Raw genomic sequence first — 19517 nt, 5'->3', positions numbered from 1 at the left:
TGTCAGAGTGAAGAATTTGAGCCTGATTTTTAGCACAAACACTAATGTTGCGCAAACTTGTTCAGTATGATGGCTCGTTGGCGTCTGTCAAAAGCTTTAGTATTCCGTTCTGTATTGTCCACTAAATGTACACCTGAGGTTATTTGAATGCAGATCTTTTCTAGTGTATGGCAAGAATGTTAGTCACTTAATGAGTGAAGTTGGATAAAAATGAATTAAGCAGGCCAATAAGATAAAACTTTCCTAATACTTGATACTTTCTAGAATTTTTAAGACAAATCCAGAGGAGAGCTTATGGTAGGGCAGACCTGGCCAACCTGTGGCTCTCCAGCTGTTTTTAAACTACAAGTCCGAGCATGCTTTACCAGCGGATCGGTGGGAGGGTATGCTTGAAGTATCACAACAGCTGGAAAGCCACAGGATGCCCAGACCTGTGGTAGGAGTTACCTTTATGCAGTTAAATATCAAAAGTAATTTAAAAGAAATAATAACATATCCCCCAACATCAGAATATTCCAAAGCAAGGGAGTGGCTTGGCGACTTCCTGGGTAGGTGTGGCCTCATCCTGGGTGAGCGCTGCCATCCTCGAAAGGATTTTGTTTCTCCCAGAAAAATTATATATTTATTCTGCGCACGCTATGGAGACACCAATCTTCTCAGCGAGCAGCATTACAACATCATTCAGCCCACCACAAATCAGCACCTGACCGTAGAACAGTCATCAAAAAGCAAAATGGTTGGAAGGTAATGAATGGTATGGTGTCCTCTATGAAAGAGCTACTAATAAAATGTGCAAGTATATCATAGTTTCCTGAGTTTGTGTGCATATGAGCATTTGTTCCTAAGGAAGCATTGGATCAATATGTGACCCTTTAAAGAAACTCATAGTTTGGGGCAACATAACCAGTTATTTACTGTTCTTTAATTGATAATTAAGCCATCCACATATGCAGTGCAATCCAGCATAAAGTTAGTTTTCAGCAAACTAATCCGAGCTAGATCATAATGTATTATTTAGATCACACAATTGGTACAGCATAATAGTTGTCACTGCAGCAATACCATTTCTTACTTCAAACATCTTAATTAGAGGCCAGTTAAGCTACGACTTTCACCACTCTCTAATCAAGGAGTCAAGTAAGCTGGAAAATCCTTTCCTATGAGAGCTGCTTGATTTAAAGTACCTTATTCTTTTCCTTGCTTAATTGAAAATACTTGCTCCATTGACTTCAATTACAGTTCTTTTCCAACAGAAAGAAATCTGTAATTGTATGAGCAGGCAAGATTTGTTTTTGTTATTTTCTGTGGTAATGTATTATAGAGATACTGTCATAAACAGGGGCACAGCTGGGGAGGGGGGAGGCATGTGTCCCGAATGACAGAAGGGAGGGGCAGATCAGTGGAGATGCATGATCGATCAGCACAGCAACGGAGGGGATCAAATTAGGTTGATGATCATCATCACCCTTCAGTTCATCTGTTGACACACTGTCTGTGCACAGTATGGAGGGAGGCTAGGCCGGCAGCTGAGAAGTAACTCTCTTTAAACAAGAAGACTAGACACCGCAGAACAGAATTAATGTCACAGGCGTTTTCACCGTAACATAAAGGGACTAAAAATAAGGCTAACCAGACGTTACCTTAATGGCAGACCATTTTCTCTTTCTCTGCAGTGCACCACTATGCCATTAATTGCTTCCACCTAACCAGAATTTAACCCTTAAATGCTCATTGCATGCCCAGTATTTTTGAACATCAAATGCCTTTTAGGTGTCGTGGTCACATGGCATGGTCTACTGGGCTGACGACGGGCAGTAGGATTCTAGAAAAGCATAGGTGGCAACTCTATAGGACCTGCCTGCTAAGTTATACTACTACATCCAGCCCTGAAAGACTGAATACTCTGTGCACTGTCCATCAAGTGAATATCTACATTACATTGACCCTTATTGCTTGACATGCACAGAATTAATATAGTTCAGCATTTCATCTTATATGTATTATTCTTGGCTCCCATTCAAGAAATCTTCTGGAAAAATGCACACAAATTGGGAGAAACTAAAGACTCTCTATCATCAGCATTTAAAAACTGCCTGGAGTAGTTTTCTATTGCATGTAGCTATCCATTTGCATAATATTCTACATCTTGGGCTGTTTTATTTCCTTGCACTACGAGTTTCCATATGGTCAAGTTGCATAGTTCCTATCCTTCAGCTTTCCACAACATCTCTCAATACAAGCTTCCTAACCTGTTGTTGGAATGGAAGCCGTTGACTATTCCATTGCTCCTAAATAAACATTGAACTTTCATCAAGTGTAAATTCACAGCAACATAGGTTATTATTCACCACATTGTTAGTTGAACATTTGGGAATGTTTTTCATGGTTGCTTAGATTGTATATATTGTTAGCTGATAATGATATAAAGCTATAATGACGGGCAGCATTTTCTACTGACACATTTGTCATTGTAAAAAGTATTAAAACGTAATTACAGTTGTATCTACAGTGACACTGGGTCCAGGGACTGAAAACAGGGGCTCATTGCTTTATTCCTACCCAAAATCAGTGGTATGCTGAAAATGTAGCACAGGAAGTTGTTTTTGTATTTATTTATTTATTTATTTATTTATTTTTTGCTGATATCTATTGTTTTAACTGGCAAGTGAACATTTTGAAACCTTTTTTTCCTGACTATTAGTGACAATGGTCTGATCTCACAGACTGTAATTGCACCTGACTAACATGTTTGTGTAAGTTACACAGTACCTGTGTCGTAAGGACGTCGCTCACACTAAACGTATGTGCCTAACACAGCTGCACAGGTTGGGTAATTTTATACAATGATAACAGTGAAATGGTCCCATATCTTTGCAATTGGGGGGCAGGAATTGGAGTATGGTATACAGAATTACCATATTACATAGTATTGCCCACTATAACCAATCACTTATTTACATTAGAAAAAAAAAAGTCTGAATAAATGCTAAAGGCAGCAAGTCCCCCTTGAGCCTATGTTCAGGAGAGATTTATTTGCAAACAAATGGATGAATATAAATGAAGCAGGTTGATCAATTGCTAAACAGCTTCCTGGAACACTAAAACTATGCAGTGACAGCATCCCAGATTTTGATGTGATTAACTAATCAGCTTTATTTTAATATAGAACACAGACAAGGCAACATTTCTAGGGCGAGACTGGAGAAGGAAATGCTCCTGGAAACGCTGCCTTGTCTGTATTGCTCACTGTAATAAAATGTATTCATCTCACTGAAGATCGGTAACAATATTTCCACGGGAGAGGTTGAGCTTCTTTAAAGTCTCACCTATACAAAGTGGCAGCTAACCCAATATTTGTGACAATGCAGCTACTTGGATGATTCTTCATGAAAAAAAAAAGCGCTGTCTCCACTGTGTGTAGCGGACAAGTACAATTTAAGATATACTTATGAATTTAGAGGCCTATTCATCAAGCTTTTTTTATTCAATTATGTAGAAACTGCAGTTTCCGCATAATTGTATGTTTGGTTACTATGTGTGGGGTGTGGCTATTAAATAACATATATCGTGCCATGTATGGGGGCCTTAACTATAAGCATTGGACAATTCATGTACTTTTGTTAGTATTAATATTTATGCATCTAATCCTGTTATCAAATCAGGAGTGCTACTGATACCCCTAGTGTTATTCCAGTTATATATAGAAAGAAAAAAAGAAGAGAGGTTTCTTTACTTAGTGTTCCTACTCCCCTTATATATCTAACATATAATGAGAGTTTTCATTGTGGCTAAAACATAACTTTTATTATTATCAATTTAATAGCAGCAAAATATAAAATAACTATTAAAATTAATTAAGATCCAAATCCACCTATATTGTTAACCTCCATTAAATCCTACAGATAATTATTTCTGTTTTTCATGTGATTCACATGATCTATTATACTGTACATGAGTTCCCTTTGGGAAACTTTCTTACTCAGAGCCTTTCTTTTGAACACTGTTTCCATGATGTTCATAGTGCTGCAACTGTTATTCTGTTAACCTTTATACTTAGTGTCGAATTCTCTTGTTTATTAACTTTCAGATATTTTGTATCTCAAATGTGGCTGTTGTGCTAAATTAGTTAGATTTTAAAGTTTTATGGAGCTTATTGAGCCATAGTATTTGATTTCTTCTAAGAGGGACTACAGATACAGAATATAAGATCTATTTTCTGTGCTGCTTATTCTTTGTTTATCATATTCCTTACAGCGTGATAATAAATAATGAATAAAGAGTTGGTATATGGGGAGAGTGAGTGAAGATGGGGCTGTATATTGGGGAGAGTGAATGAAGAGAGCACTGTGTATTGGGGAAAGGGAGCGAAAAGGGGGCTTTGTAATGGGGAGGGTGAATGAAGAGAGTGGTCATGTATGGGGGAGCCTGAGTGAAGATGGGGCTGTGTATTGGGGAGAGTGAATGAAGAGAGCACTGTGTATTGGAGAAAGGGAGCAAAGAGGGGGCTTTGTAACGGAGAGGGTGAATGAAGAGGGTGGCTGTGTATGGGGGTGAGTGAATGAAGAGGGAGGTTGTTTATGGAGGAGAATGAATGAAGAGGTTTGAGTATGGGGGAGCTTGAGTGAAGAGTAGAGGGTGTATTGGAGATATTGAATGAAGAGGGTTTTGGAAAGGAAGTGTCAGAGCACTGAAATTCAAAGTTCTGCTTCCTCTTTGAGCGGAACAGACCAATGATCTGGCTCACAAATGGGGGGTTCCCAGTCTCCGGACCAAGGCAGTTTTTAAATAGGGGAAAGATGTCTATACAGTATTTATTCTAGTTCTGGTGGCATTTATAAAAAAAAAAAAATATTCAAAACTATGTGTGTGCAATAAGTAGATATTTGAAGGCAAGATCCATTAAGAAAAATTATACCATGCCATGATATTTCATTGACAAACTGGGGCCAGAAAAAAAAAAACATTCTAGGGGGTATATTTTACTAAACTGCGGGTTTATAGAAGTGGAGATGTTGCCCATAGCAACCAATCAGATTCTACTTAACATTTAACTAGCACCTTCTAGTCGATAATAGCTAGAATCTGATTGGTTGCTATGGGCATCATCTCCACTTCTAAAATCTCGTACTTTAGTAAATATACCCATAGGTCTGTATGAGTTTTTTTTCTGTTTATTTTTAATCTTGTGTGAGTTGTTAAGGTTTTGAGGAGGGTTAAGAGGAGTGTAAGGAGCTATTGTATTTGTTTCCTAGACACAATGTCCAGAAAGTTATGAACCTGCCCCTATGGCCTTTTGTCTGGTATGCACTTACCTGTAATTTGCCCCTCACTCACATTTCCTTCCTAATGTAAGCAATGAGCAGTCATGCACATAAATTACTTCAGTACAATTCATGTCCCTGTTTTGTTCTTGTGTCTGCAGGAGGAGCAGTGATGTTGTTAGTTTATGAATATTCTTATGCTTGGCTGCAGAAGCACTGGTGAGTTACATTGATGCCTCAATCTTCCGTACGCTAACATCTAAAGAACAACGTCCTCACTGGATGAAGACTCGGATACCACAGATATCAGCGATCATGGAACTAGATATATATTTTAATGAACTGCTTTAGTATTTAAATGCTGATCAGGATTACAGCAGATATAATTATGTGGATAAAAATAGAACAATAATTCTATTTACTGTATCAGTTTACAGTATGTTGGCCTTTCCATCATACTGAAAGTGTATTGAGTAAAGTACTAGTATGGCACAGAGTCAAGACTTAAATGATTAGGTCAGTGGTTCCCAAACTTTTTCGAATCACGGCACCCTAGAGTATCAGCATTTTTTCACAGCACTCCTGGGCCAAAAGTTTCTTATTGAGAAATTCATCAAAAATGAAATGTAGTAAATTGTGCTTATATGTCACCATTAGGTTCAGTTATGTGGTGGCTAACAGGGCTGTGCTTCTTTTTGTCCACATATTTTTTAATTGGCAGCCATTAGCAGTGGTTTTGCCTATCACACTGACTTAAAATAATTTTATTTGGTACTGGACCAACAACCCAAGGCACCCCTGCAAGTGTCCTGAGGCACCCAGTTTGGGAACCACTGGATTAGGTTATTATTGCTAATATACTAGCAATATTTACTAGTACCACGACTCCTACGCATTACACCATGTCCAATGTCCATGATACCAAAGTGGCAGCCTGGCTCACTAATGGTAAAGACGAATTACAAGGAAGAAGAAATAGGTAAAGCTACCATTGCAATTTGGATTTTGCCTGGCAGTTTAAATCCACAGACAACCAGCAAGAAGCTTGAGGATACAGGCGTCTGTACCTGTAACTTAAAATAAAAAAAAAAATTAGACAGATAGGGAGGGGTTCAATTCGGAAATGTTAGGTTACTAGGAATACTAGAATAAGTAACTAAAAAGATATAGCATGTGAAAAGCTGTGGATTTCTTGTCAGATCAATATGAACCTGTTTTACAAATGTATAAATTATTCTCCATGCTCTATTTAAAACACTGATACGGAGATGAATTTGTTTTGATACTAAACATTCTAAGTTATGCCATTAGACAATAGTATTAATAGGTCCAGTGATGTGCAGGACACCTTTTTAAAAGAGATAATTTCACTTCTATGCCAACAGGGCTTTTGACTCCTGTTTACATTTTTCACTTTTTTTTTTTTTTTTTAATTGTGGTTAATTGCTGTTGCTGTTCATGAGGTCAATAAAATATTGGGAAGATTGCTTTTATAATTCATGTGTGGAATTTGTGTATTCATAAAAAGAGATTGCATTCCCTTATCACCAACACTTTGTTTGTGACACCTGTATCATCCTCACCTCTTCACTGAGCAGAATTTTATAAATATTATTGTATACAGAGGAAATAGTTTACTTGTACATAATAGGCCAGTCAGGCAAAAGTCTAAACTCTGTTATTGAACTTAGGTGCCAATGTATCAATAACCACATTTTCTCCCTGTAAAATATTGTATGTCGTTGCTATGATTCATTGCAATAACATTTTTTTTCTGCCATATGTATCAAATTAGTGCAGTCAGAATAGCACTTACAATAAGTGCCTGTTGCTACGATAAACTCGCCAGAATCCCATTAAGTCATCGCAGCTACGATATCCTTTTCTTGAAATGCAGTCGAAGTCACCATTGTCTGCACAAGTACCCAACACTCTGCAAAGTAGCTGCTGGCAAAGTATAATAAGAAAAACAAATAAGAAAAACAGATGCTAAAAAAAGAAAACCTCATTTTAATTATGTTTATAATTAGGCTTTATTTGACAATGTCATCACTCATTCTGTAATATCCTGTATTGTTTGGAAGGCTCTGTGGCCAGAGTTATGGGTTAGAGACAAAGTAGGAAATATGGCACAGAAAAGTTGCTTCAGTCCATTTGTGGGAAGATGATTAAAAATAGCATATTTATGTTAAAAAAATATATATATTCTGACTGTAAAATTTACAGTAACGCTTAAGGTAGCCCAAAAATATCAACATGCCAAAGCAACAGGAGGTGATCCTACTTTACATATGAAGATTGTAGAGTTTAAACAAAAACTGAGCCAACAACTTTGGCGTTGTGGGTGGTAGAGATCCCTGGCACTTCTAATAATCAAATTATTAAATGGCAAAAATGTACCTATAAAAAATGTCTCAATTTATATAAATGTACACTAGTTATTTATTAACATACCAAACACATTACTGTGCTTTACATATATAATATAGTCAAACTAATGTTTCTGCCCCAGTGGTGCTTACAATATATATTCCCTACCACATGGACACATACACACTAGGGTTATTTTGTACAGATGCCAGTAAACTGACAAGTATATGTTTGGATTGTGGGAAAAATAAGCAAACTCCTATTATTTTTACTTATAGAACTTTTCAAATCACAGACTACTGTGGCCCCTCCATGAATTGTATGAATATTTTAATTAATATTTGTGGAATGAGTTATTATCGTGGAGGTCTATTAATGCTTGCATTTGCAATGCAATCTGGGCATGATATTAGAGCCCATGATTGCATTGCAGGATGCGATCAACATGCCCGAATGTACAAAAGGGTACCTGCAGGGACATGGGTGGTCTCATTTGTTTTGTATACAGACCACACATGTGTGGCAGCTATTGCTGGGAGAGAGTTCCTATGGAAAACCTCTCCCATCTAGCATTGTGATGTGTAGCACAGAGGCTTCGCATTTCGGATCTTAGTAAATCTGACAGAAATCTGAAAACTATGGGGGTTGCGGTGCTGGTGGAAATGGAGGGACAAGCAGGAGTTATCTGCTGCAATCCCTCCATAATACATCTGGGTGTTTTCGGGGAATACAAAACAAATATTAAATGATAAATGGGCCATTATATAATTTATACGTTAACATTATTATTCATATAGTTTGTCAAATGAATCTGATTATAATGAGTGTTTTAGTAACTAATTATTAAAGACTTTATTTTTCTTGAAAGATAATTAATTTATTTTTTATTTCTTTTTAAGTTATCTAATAATATTTTGGTATATATATTTACACTTTTTTTTAAATTAAATTTGATTATTTAATGTCAACATTTTTGGCTCTATATGAACCCCATACACAATTTTCAGTTTTAATTTCGAGATCATTGAAATAAAAAAAAAATGGTTACCAATGATATATTTTAATATTTCAAACACTTTCATATTATGTAGAACAATTGGCCGGTCACAAAATTTCTGAAATCTTTCAAATCTGGAATCCATTCTAACAAAGTAAATATTAAATATTTAATATAGTAGTAATTTTTATGTTTGCACTATAGGCATGTAAAAAAAATATTTTATTTCAGATGTATAGATAAGCTAATCTTGACAGCATTTTAACTCTATATATTAAAATGTATTAATTACTACAATAATTACAATAATAGTTTGTGTCCCTATATAATTTTGTGATAATTGTTTAGGATATCGACCAATTACATTTTAATTCAATAGTTAACATGTGATAGTGGGAAATCACAATTGTTTGTTTTGTTTTTCAATAGTCCTAATGTTTATTTTAACTGAATGAATGACAAAAGTAATTTAAATAATGTAATATTTATTTTATATAAATTGCAAAAAAAAAAAGTGTCATGATATGTGGATTATATACATATTAAATATAAAAATAGATACATATTTTATATCAAGATCAATTTGCTTTTGAATCAATATTTACATAATATTAAATTAATGCATAAATGTAATCAAGAAAGCTAAAGAAACATGCAAAACATATGCTATGGTATAGCTTTGACAATGCTTAATAAAGACCAATAACTTGTGGGCATGGTCAGAAATGGGAATTTGTAGGGGGATTACTCATTTTAATTTTTTTATAGTGTAACAACTGGCAATATTGCATCATGTCACAATGCAAATGTTAATTAGCCTTTGATGCACATTGTACTGAGCAGTGCAGTGTAGAAATATAACATGGTTCAAGAGCACTTGTACCTTTTGTAACTGATGTCAACTTGCCACAGTATCGTTCGTTTTTAGTTCCTGCAACAGCATGTTGTATTATTGTATACTGTATCTATTTTTTCCCACTGGAGGTATTTAAAATGTTTGATTTTAAAGCCATTGTATCCAAGCCCCTCTGATGCTTGTGGTGACCTTTTAGGTGCCACCATGGTCACATACACATACTTTAGTTGGCTGGTAAGCACACCATTACTGTCTATGTTTGTAAGGTCAAGTTTCAGCATAGATAGTAGGTCAAATTTATTTTTGATGACTCGCCTAAATTGTATGTTAAGATGTGATGATTAAATATATGTATAATTAGAATAATATATTTTGGATTTACAATATTTCCAGATATAATACAAACTCTGCTGGAAAAAGAAAAATACTACTTCCACATGTCAGCACAGGTTGGTTGAACTAGAATTTGTATTCGTTATCAACCAAAACATATAAAATGTATGATGTATACTGTAAGGGGAAAATTAATATTTTTATTTTGAAAGGTTCTTTTACTATTTTTTTTTTATATAAGTGTATTACAATTGTTACTAAAAAGTAATCAGTTAAAAAAATGATAATAATGTTGTCAAATGTATACATTTACATAGATTTGTACATATTGTAAATTACTATTTTTGCTTGCTCTTTTCTCTCCATACTGGCTATTGGGGATGCTACCCCAGCACGTTACTCAGGAGCAAGATGGGTTCCTACTGGGAAATTCATGCTTTCTATTTGAGACTTCAGCTCTTCCTTTTATCACCTATGTTCCTCTCACCCCCTCTTGTCTCCATTGTGGAATAACCCTGTCTTGAACAAGAACTTATAATTGGGCAAAACACAGTATTCATTAAGCTGGACACACACTTAACGACATGTGTACCCAGCGATGCAGCACACGACCTGGCTACTGACATATTGGGTAGTCCATACACACTAGGCAATCCGGTGCCCGACTGCCCAATACAAGGCGCTACCGGACTAATACAACAAACTGGATCTAATGCTGCAGTACAATTAACCTGCTGTGAGGCTTAAACAGATAATACAGACCAATTTAATTCAAGGAACTGTGTGCTGGAAACAGTTGCTAACTTTTTAAAATATAAAACACATTTGTTAGAATTATAAAATGTATCATCTAAACAATACAATACATTGTATCACTAATGTAACAAAGAAAAAATAAAATAAAGAGATATAAACGGCCCAGAGAACCGCACACAAAGTCTCAGTATGTGTATCCCTTAATAATTCCCTGTCAGGATTGAAAACGTGCACACTTCAAAATAAGAATCAGCGGTGGTAGCGTTCCAAATCACAGGTGATTAGTGCATCAGTATTCCGCTATGTACTGGCTTGTAAACATAGGGATGTAGAGAAATCTCACAAAGTCCCAAATTAAATAAGCCAGGGAGCTGCACACTACCATGTGCAAGGAGTTAATGCTGTATAAGCCTTAGAATGTTCCATCTTTCACAATATTGATGAATTCCCTGCGGATTATAGCAGTAGCAGGCACGGCAGGTTATTAATGAATAAAATTCACTCATTGTCTTTGTGTATTTTTCGGTACCACAGCTGAGTGTCAGCATGCCTTAAGTCCGAGCATCCTTGGGTCTTGCTACCTCTGCTATCCACCTTATTGTAATCGGAATGCTGCAGTGGTAGATCTTGGTAACATATTCACCAGGCTGAAACTGGGTTGTCGCTGTAGTCCAGGATCCAGGAGCACTCAGATGGTAGCAGGACCGGAAGCAGACAAAACCCCAAAATGGGTAGTACCAGGAACAGCATCAAATGGAGCAGGAAACAGGAACACTCACCATATAGTGAGACAGGTATACACAGGCGAGTTGTAGGTTCGGATAACTGGAACAGGTAGGTATTCTCTGTGCAACTAGTGGGATAGCTGCTTCAGGCATTGACAAAACCGGATGCTGAGCGGACACCGGAATGGAGCCAGGAACACTCACCATGCAATGAGAATGGTATACACAGGCAAGTTGCAGGTTTGGATAGCTGGAACAGGTTGAGATTCTCTGTGCAGCCAGTGGAATAGCTGCCCCGGGTGTAGATCACTTGCAGGAATCCGTATAGCAGAACGAAGCAAAACTGCACAAACTGGATACAAGTAAGCAACGGGAGCTCAGTATAGCTCACTCAGTAGGAAATTAGGTTAGACATTGTATTGGCAATTAGGTAGAGTCAACAGCTGGGATATATACCCCTGGGTTACCTGGGATAGGCTGAGCAGAGACAGGTAGTATGGTGAGGCTCAGGCTATCACTTGATTGGCTGTTGCAGACAGGTGATCGGGACTTGTCACTGCAGTACTCTGTAGCAGGTTTAGATCTTGCTTGAGGCCTAGCAGGCTGAGAAACACTGAAGCCTGTGCATCTGGGATGTGATAGAGAATGTTGGCAGAATCAGTAAGTGACCCGGCGGCAGGGGAAACAGACCCGGGTTGTGACACCCTATCTTTAATATCAAAAAGAGACTACACCCCCCCCCCTCACTTCCCCATTGCCTTGAAACAAAATGTTCTGTTACCACCTAGTTGATGTGCTAATTTTACTATGTGAACTTTCATGATTCATTGAGTATTTTGCTTTTTCCATTAGTTACTTAACCTGAGTAGTTTTACTTTTGTATATCTGTCGCTATGTAATGCATTTGTTGGTTAATCACTGGCTTTCACTTGTCTGTTTCCATGACATGACGTTATCACCATACACCTCGACAAGTAGGTGATGAATATCAGCTGCCAATGTGCCCTTTAGACGTAGAATCTTATCACTACGCACCTCAATGTGTGACCATGTTTCCGCCAGCCCCGCCATCTTACAACTGATGTTGGGACAGTATGACAGATATGAGGTGCAGTCAAATGGCCTTGAGGGAAATTAGAATGAAATCGAGAACATTACACACTTGAGAGGACTTTTTACCTTATTTATTGAACCACCATCATATTATCAGCATTATGGTACATAAGCCACAGATGCCAGACACTTCTAAAAATTTTAGGATTATTTTAAAAGTATGTCATTAATTCCATATATTTTTGGCTACCATTGCCATAAATGATGAGGTCAGCTGATACTCATGAAGCAGCTATCTTAGTTGTCTCAGCAGTGCAACCATGTCTGATGAATATTGGAATGCTTATTATGAGCTCCAGGGATTGGCAGTGGTAAGAGAAAAAATTCTTATAAGAGAGAGATGCTAATGTCCATAAGGGCCTGAATGAGTTATTTAATTTTTGCTAATAGCACGATAACTTGGGGAAGAACGACCACATCTGGGCAAAGGTTCCAATCTGGAACCCCAATATATCTCTGAAGCTGATGGAGTGAAGAGATGAATTCTGGAGGCTACTGTGTACTATATGTAATACAATTTGTACCTATTCTGTGATTCGGACACATAGTGATGATTTTGATGCATAATACCAACCAGTAATCGTGGTTGAAAATAATCATCATGTTCTCTTCCCATATTATTGCATGAGGGAATTTACCTGGGGAAAACATGCTTTTGAATGCAGTGGGAAAACATATAGGGCCACACGTAACAGACCATGATTTGCAAGACCAGACTCGATTCCAGTGAGATAATCATTAGATTTAAAGTGGGACTTAGTACATAAAACCAACCTGGTTTTGCCTTTAAACTGATTGCCGCTTTCAATCTAGTCGCTTTCTCGTTGGTATTGTGCCAGCTCCCACAAATCCCTGGCTATTACATTTGGCCCCTATTGTCTGACAATATTTTATGCTGGGCACCCCACGCAACCATTAGCAATGTGTATGTGTATCATGCTCCTTCTCACCCTCCAATAGCTCCCAAGCCATTTATATCTGAAGATTGCTATATGCAAGTCAGTAAAGAAAGAGTTTGGAACTCCGATTGCCAGAGTTGGGGCTAAAACTAGGATCTAGGGGAGAACCTAAATGGAAAGAAAAGCTAACATCTGATTACTGTTGGTTGCAGAACCTTTGCACTCATTTTCACAAAAGTCCTTGAGTGTCTGTCTGTCCCTGATAGGGAAATGAAGGCGATAATACATCTTCTGGATTTTTCCTTCACACCCTATAGAAGCAAACAGGAAAATATTCAAAGATTGTCTACTGTATTCACCCATAGTGTGCGCAGCCTTGCTTGATGGTAATGTCTGGCACATGTTGCCGTGAATTGAATAGGCCCCTTAGATGTAATTGTGGCTGAAATTTAGGAATAGGTCTATTATATTTTCTTTTTCAAAATCAATACTTCATTTGAATACATGATAGGATCTATATGTGCTTTGTTGCTGCAGATTGATACTGAGCACTTCCAAATAGACACTTCTTAATAAATGTACTAATCTAATTCCATTCAGTAAGTACTGTAAGTAATATGTATGTTTTATTCTTATCCTCAAATGATCTTTCTTTTGTTAACATAGCATCTTATCTGTCATTTACAAATCACCTTTCTTCCCACATTTCATGAAGGTGACAGACACCTTTATAAAGTTTATATGATTGTAGTCATTTACATTGTTGAAACCAAAACTAGAGAGACAACTTTTTTTACATCTTTAAAGACAATTTATGAGCAAATTAAAAAAGTATAACCAGTGGCAGACCAAAGCTCCCCTCACCCATATATACAGTATGTGTCCAATTCCTAAAGGTTATATGTATAAGTATTCTCCTGTCAACTGTAAATCAAATTCTCAATAGTAAACTTCAATGGACTATTCTTGCACTATATAAATAAATGTCAATAAGTAAATTATTGCTCTTGTTTACGTGTCAACATTTTAAGCAGTGTTAGGATCCTGTTGCAGGCCGTCTACATAGAATTATTAGAAACAGAAGGCGAAAGAAAGTCATGCTGAAGTGTCTACTTTCATGTACAAACCCTTTCAGTGAAGGTTTATTGAAACCGAATGCCAATCATATTGCCAAATATACCTGTCATTATATGGCTTAATGTAAAAGTAGGAACACTAGAGTAACCTGAGGCCAACTTGCAATGCAACTTAAGGTCCAGAAGGACAATCTGTCCCATCCTCTCCAGTACAGTTCTGCTGAAGAGCAGAGGACCATTGTACTATATAGGCTTTAGCTGCAAAGTCACTGCAGCAATAATTAGCAGAATATACTGTAATGTAATCTGATTTTAGGTGGGTTCTGGTTTCACTCAGTTATGGAGGGGTGTGGCTCAAAAGGGGACAATGACCCTAAATGTAGTAGGAACATGGTTTCTTTACCTTTTTATTGAGCATCTCAGACCTGATGAAGACTGTCTTCTTTGACTGATCTGCATAATCCATGAATTGTTAAGCATAATAGTTAGACACCCGATACCAGTGTCGGACTGGGGCATGAAGGGACTACCAGGGGCTTGCAGTTGTAGAGGCCCATACTTAGGCCAGCCTCCAGAGGGGGTGTGACTAACATTCACATAGGTGGCTTGGCTAACCAATAGAGAGTGCATGGTCTGGGTCTTTAAAAAAAAAAAATATATATATATATATAGTAAATACTGCTAGTACATGCATGATAATGTACCAAATTAATAACAGCAATGCACTGTAGAAAATACACCATAGTTCTGTGCAGTGTAATGAAATTATAATTCAAGTGTACAGTCTGGAACCTGATCCCTAAAGGAGGGGGTGGGCCCTCAGGCAGTAGGACCCACCGGGGGTTTCCCCTGTACCCCTGTGGCCCAGTCCAACCCTGCCCGGTACATGCAGTGGATGGTGGTGGACTATGGATACAAAGCAGACAAACTAGAGAGACATATGTGTCCTACAAAACCTACATATCAATTGCTTGAAGTGACTGTGGCAAAAGGTCAAGAAGTCCTGGCCAAAGTAGCTTTTTAATTTGCTGTTAAAACATAAATAATTCAATGCAGTTTTGTCTGGGGTGGTTGCATTCTTCCAGATTGACCCATGCAAATATTTTATTCCACAATACATATTTATAATTAGATTGAATTGTTTATAATGTGCAGGTGTTCCACAGAGTTTTACTGGTCAGATGTAGTCGTTGTGTAGTATAACATACAAGTGCTCAGTACTGGTAATATACTGTAGATGGCCATACATTTGTTTTATACTAATAGAAGTATAAAGTGTTGGTAAAGTAGAATGAAAAATCGAATCAACGTTGTGGACCTGATGCTGAGTTGGATGGAAATCAGATGCATGTGCTCCCACATTGCTTTAATGGAATATAAGTGTATATTTACACATAAGCAAAGTTGTCCGTATTCCGCACCTGTCCTCTTTCTGTACTTTTTGTTTGCAACTCGTCACTCATTGTCATCACCATCATCAGGGCATACTTGTACCAGCCCCAAGCCCATAAGTAGGGGTGTGCGACCAATGCTGCTGCACAGAGTACATGGCTCTGTGGGTGGCACCATTGCTTCCCCAGAGCCCTTGTTTCTGGCTATCAGGGTGCCTGAAATGGCACCCTGCAGCCAGTATCACTGCGGCAGTGCCATCCAATGCATCCTTTGGACGCTCAGACCAGGCAATGTACCCTGCTGCCTGTAAGTACAGCCACTTGGACTTTCCCAAGAGTGGTATGGGCAGTGCTGCACTTCCCAATGTTGTTGGTCCCAACTGCTCCCCACAATGTCATGTGCTCAGTAGATGGGGGCGGCACAGGGACGGCACTGCACCAGCCTATACTAGTTGCAAAAATGGATGGGAGGTCGACAATGACAATGTCACTGTTGAGTATGTCGAATGGTAAGCGGCATGTTTAAAGTTATAACACCCGCAAGGGTAAAATGCTCTAAGTAGCATTACACCCCTGTTGGGATCCCGGTGCTGATATAGTGAGGTCAACATACTCACTGGTGACATCATGAGTGTTGACCTCCTGACCGTATAACACACCGGGGACCTGGTGTATCTACACTTATATACAGCAGAGTATGTGTGTATGTATATATATATATATATATATACACACGCAGAGTAGCTCACAATTCCATTGAAACACCTTCACTGAGCATCGCTTTTGTGAGAATGCCATGTTACAGCCAAGGTGCACCCTTCAGTCTTAAGTAGAGATGCAATTGAAACAGGTACAGAGCGCTACCGAAGCATGCAATGTGCAAAAACTAGCAAGATATGCTCCACAAACAGGCATGCGCTCAACTCTAATCAGGCCCTGAGGGCGATATAGTTATCAATGTGTTTAGCATAGAGTTTTTATTTTTGTTTCACTATTGTTTAAGCATATTGTATTAAGGCATAGTGTAATGCAATAGTGTAATGTGCAAATGGTTCTAGCCTCTGCTTTCATGATGTTCCAAGCATTCGCTAGTTACCCACTGACGATCACTACAGGTGCAATTTCAGAGTAGATGTTTAAAGCCTTTGGAAGAAGTTATGAATGGGATTGTCAGAAACTTACATATCTAAAATGAGTCTATGGAGTAGGTCAGGTTTCACTTTCATCTCTTTCTGCCAATATTCATACAGACAAAAATTTTCTACATAAATAAGCAACTCCAAATATTTCTATATACTTAAGTAAGAGAGAAATGTATTACACGGGTGAGTGCTATCACTTTATTGCTCTCCATGATAAGGCACAGACTGAAACAGGAAAGTTGCATTGGCATAAGCTTCATGGATTGTCCATGCGTTATAAGCTTATGCAGCAAGTTACTCTTACAAGGCCATAGCAGGAGATTATAGAGATTTTATGCCTAAAATCTTTAAGGATTTAACAGACCCAATCCAACATTAACTGCCCATGGTTTACATGAGGTTTTTTTTTAAACTTAAACAGACGTATTTCAATATCCCCATCACATATTGAGTTGTGCAAGTACTCTTATTACAGCTCATGTCTTTAAGTGCTTTAAATTAACTCTCTGCTGGCGTTAGACAGCCCTGTAAGGCGAGTGCCCTGCACAATCATCTACTGCATGGAATATATAAAATGAGATTTTGGGGGCTAAGGGGTCTATTTACTAAGCAGTGTTAGGAGACAGAGTGAAAAGTGATAAGGTGCCAGCCAATCAGCTCATAACTGTCATTTTTCAAACACAGCCTGTGAGATGGCAGTTAGGAACTGATTGGCTGGCACCTTATCACTTTTCACTCTGGGCCTGATTCAGAGCTGGACGCTATTTGCGGACGGTCGTTCCAAAAAAGGGGCTCGCTATTTAAATTGAGCGCTCGCTCTTTGCGGTTTGTTGACGCCTCTATGTCTGAGCGAGCGAGCGAACGAAAAATGCGCTCGCTATTTTGTAAAGATGCCCCTTTGCCGTTCGCAACACACGTCATCTCCGGTATTTATTAGATTAATCGGGTACATCGAAAGGCATCTGAACTGCTCGCAGTGCTTGTGGCAGGTTTTTCTTACCGCTATCACTGTGAGCAGTTCAGGCTAAAAGACAACCAAGTGACGTGGTCGATGACACTCCTTTACTAATTATGCACTCCCATTAAACGCCCTTTTGACCGTTTTTGACGCCTGCATTCGGATCTCCACTCCCCCGTTTTCAAGCACCTTCCCCAGTTACCACCCACAAACGGTACATTCTGTCAATCACATTAGCAGCCCCTCGCTGTTTTGCGAGCACACGATTTCCGACCGCAATGACTGGTTTGCGCATGCGCATTACGACCCATACGCATGCGCAGTTGTGCAAACATCGCTCAGAGCAAACGAATCAGGCCCTCTGTCTCCTAACACTGCTTAGTAAATAGACAACTAAGGGGTTTATTTATCAAGCAGTGAAAAACTTAGTGAAGTGGACCAGTGGAGAAGTTGCCCATGGCAACCAATCAGCTCCTACCTATTATTTTATAGACTGTACTTAATAAATGTTACTTCAAAGCTGATTGGTTGTCATGGGTAACTTCTCCACTGGTCCGCTTCACTAAGTTTTTCACTGCTTGATAAATAAACCCTTTAATCTGATTAAACCAGCAACCAGGAAAGATTTGAGCCAGAAAAATGTAACTGATAAAGTTCAACATAGTCCTTCACCTAGAAGATGGTTCTTTAGACGGAGCTATAAAAGCCTAATTATGTAAAACTTTGGATTCAATTAGCAACAGTGGCCCGATCTCGCCTTGGACTTGCCGATTTTTGAACACAGGCCTATGGGGCTGCAGACAAATATAAGATAGTCCAGAGCATATAGCTGAACTTACTTGCATCGCGAGTCACCTTGTGGCTAACTGAATTCCCCCCTTTGAGGTTCTCATTCTCATTTACAATCAACAAGATACTCCAAAAAGAGATTAGAGTTCTGGGTTATGACATTTATACTGCAGCACTTTGTAGCATTGCCACAGTCAATAGTTCTTAAAATATGACACAGGCTCGTGCTGACAGGGACTACGCCCTACCACCATGCCTCTTTCTGCTTTTTTGCTCCGATCAGCATGCTAAATGCTATAGGCATGGTACAACTAATACAAAGAGAATAGTGAAGCAGATTCCTGGCACTAATCATCCTGGTTCATGTATTAACTGGCCTCACAAGTTGAATTTTCATAGGCCAATTTGGCCCAGAATAGTCATGCACAGCCTCTCGTGATCACCATTAACAATAAAAGTCAGATCAGATTTTCATCAATCCTGTAAGAAAAAACATAAGATGATAACTACTACTGTGTTTTATAGCTATTGGCCAGCCACACTGATTTAGTCCTTCATGAGCTGGTACATGAAAGGAGAACAGATGAATTTTCCAATTTGCCCATACATATGTATGGCCAAGTATTCTTGGACTGAATGAAAACATGACGTTACATCAATCAGTGCAGACTGTGATCGGCACTTGAAGGCCAGCCTGAGTATGTCTTATTTCTAATACAAAATGGCCATGCCCTAAAACTTTTAACAGGTTATTGCCATATAGTCATGTTCCTCCTTATAAATTATCTACAGAAAAGTCTACTGTAAGATTAAAAGACCAAAAAAATATTAGCCCAACCCTCCCACCCACT

The 19517-nt window shown here is 38.3% G+C and overlaps 1 protein-coding gene across 2 annotated transcripts in view; it reads left to right on the top strand.

Moving 5' to 3' along the window:
• The window catches only part of SLC25A21 (solute carrier family 25 member 21), a 536964-nt gene extending 530226 nt beyond the window's left edge, over nt 1–6738 (top strand). For both annotated transcript variants that reach the window (XM_088471286.1, XM_088471285.1), the window contains one exon: nt 5423–6738. In XM_088471286.1, the coding sequence (XP_088327412.1) occupies nt 5423–5484 (62 nt within the window). In that variant the 3' untranslated portion in view covers nt 5485–6738. The remainder of the gene's footprint in view (nt 1–5422) is intronic.
• Nucleotides 6739–19517: the final 12779 nt, after the last annotated feature.

Source organism: Taudactylus pleione, unplaced genomic scaffold (assembly GCF_031769625.1).
Source record: "Taudactylus pleione unplaced genomic scaffold, aTauple2 ptg000113l, whole genome shotgun sequence".
NCBI classification, from domain to species: domain Eukaryota; kingdom Metazoa; phylum Chordata; class Amphibia; order Anura; family Myobatrachidae; genus Taudactylus; species Taudactylus pleione.
This window is presented reverse-complemented; position numbering and strand designations above follow the sequence as displayed.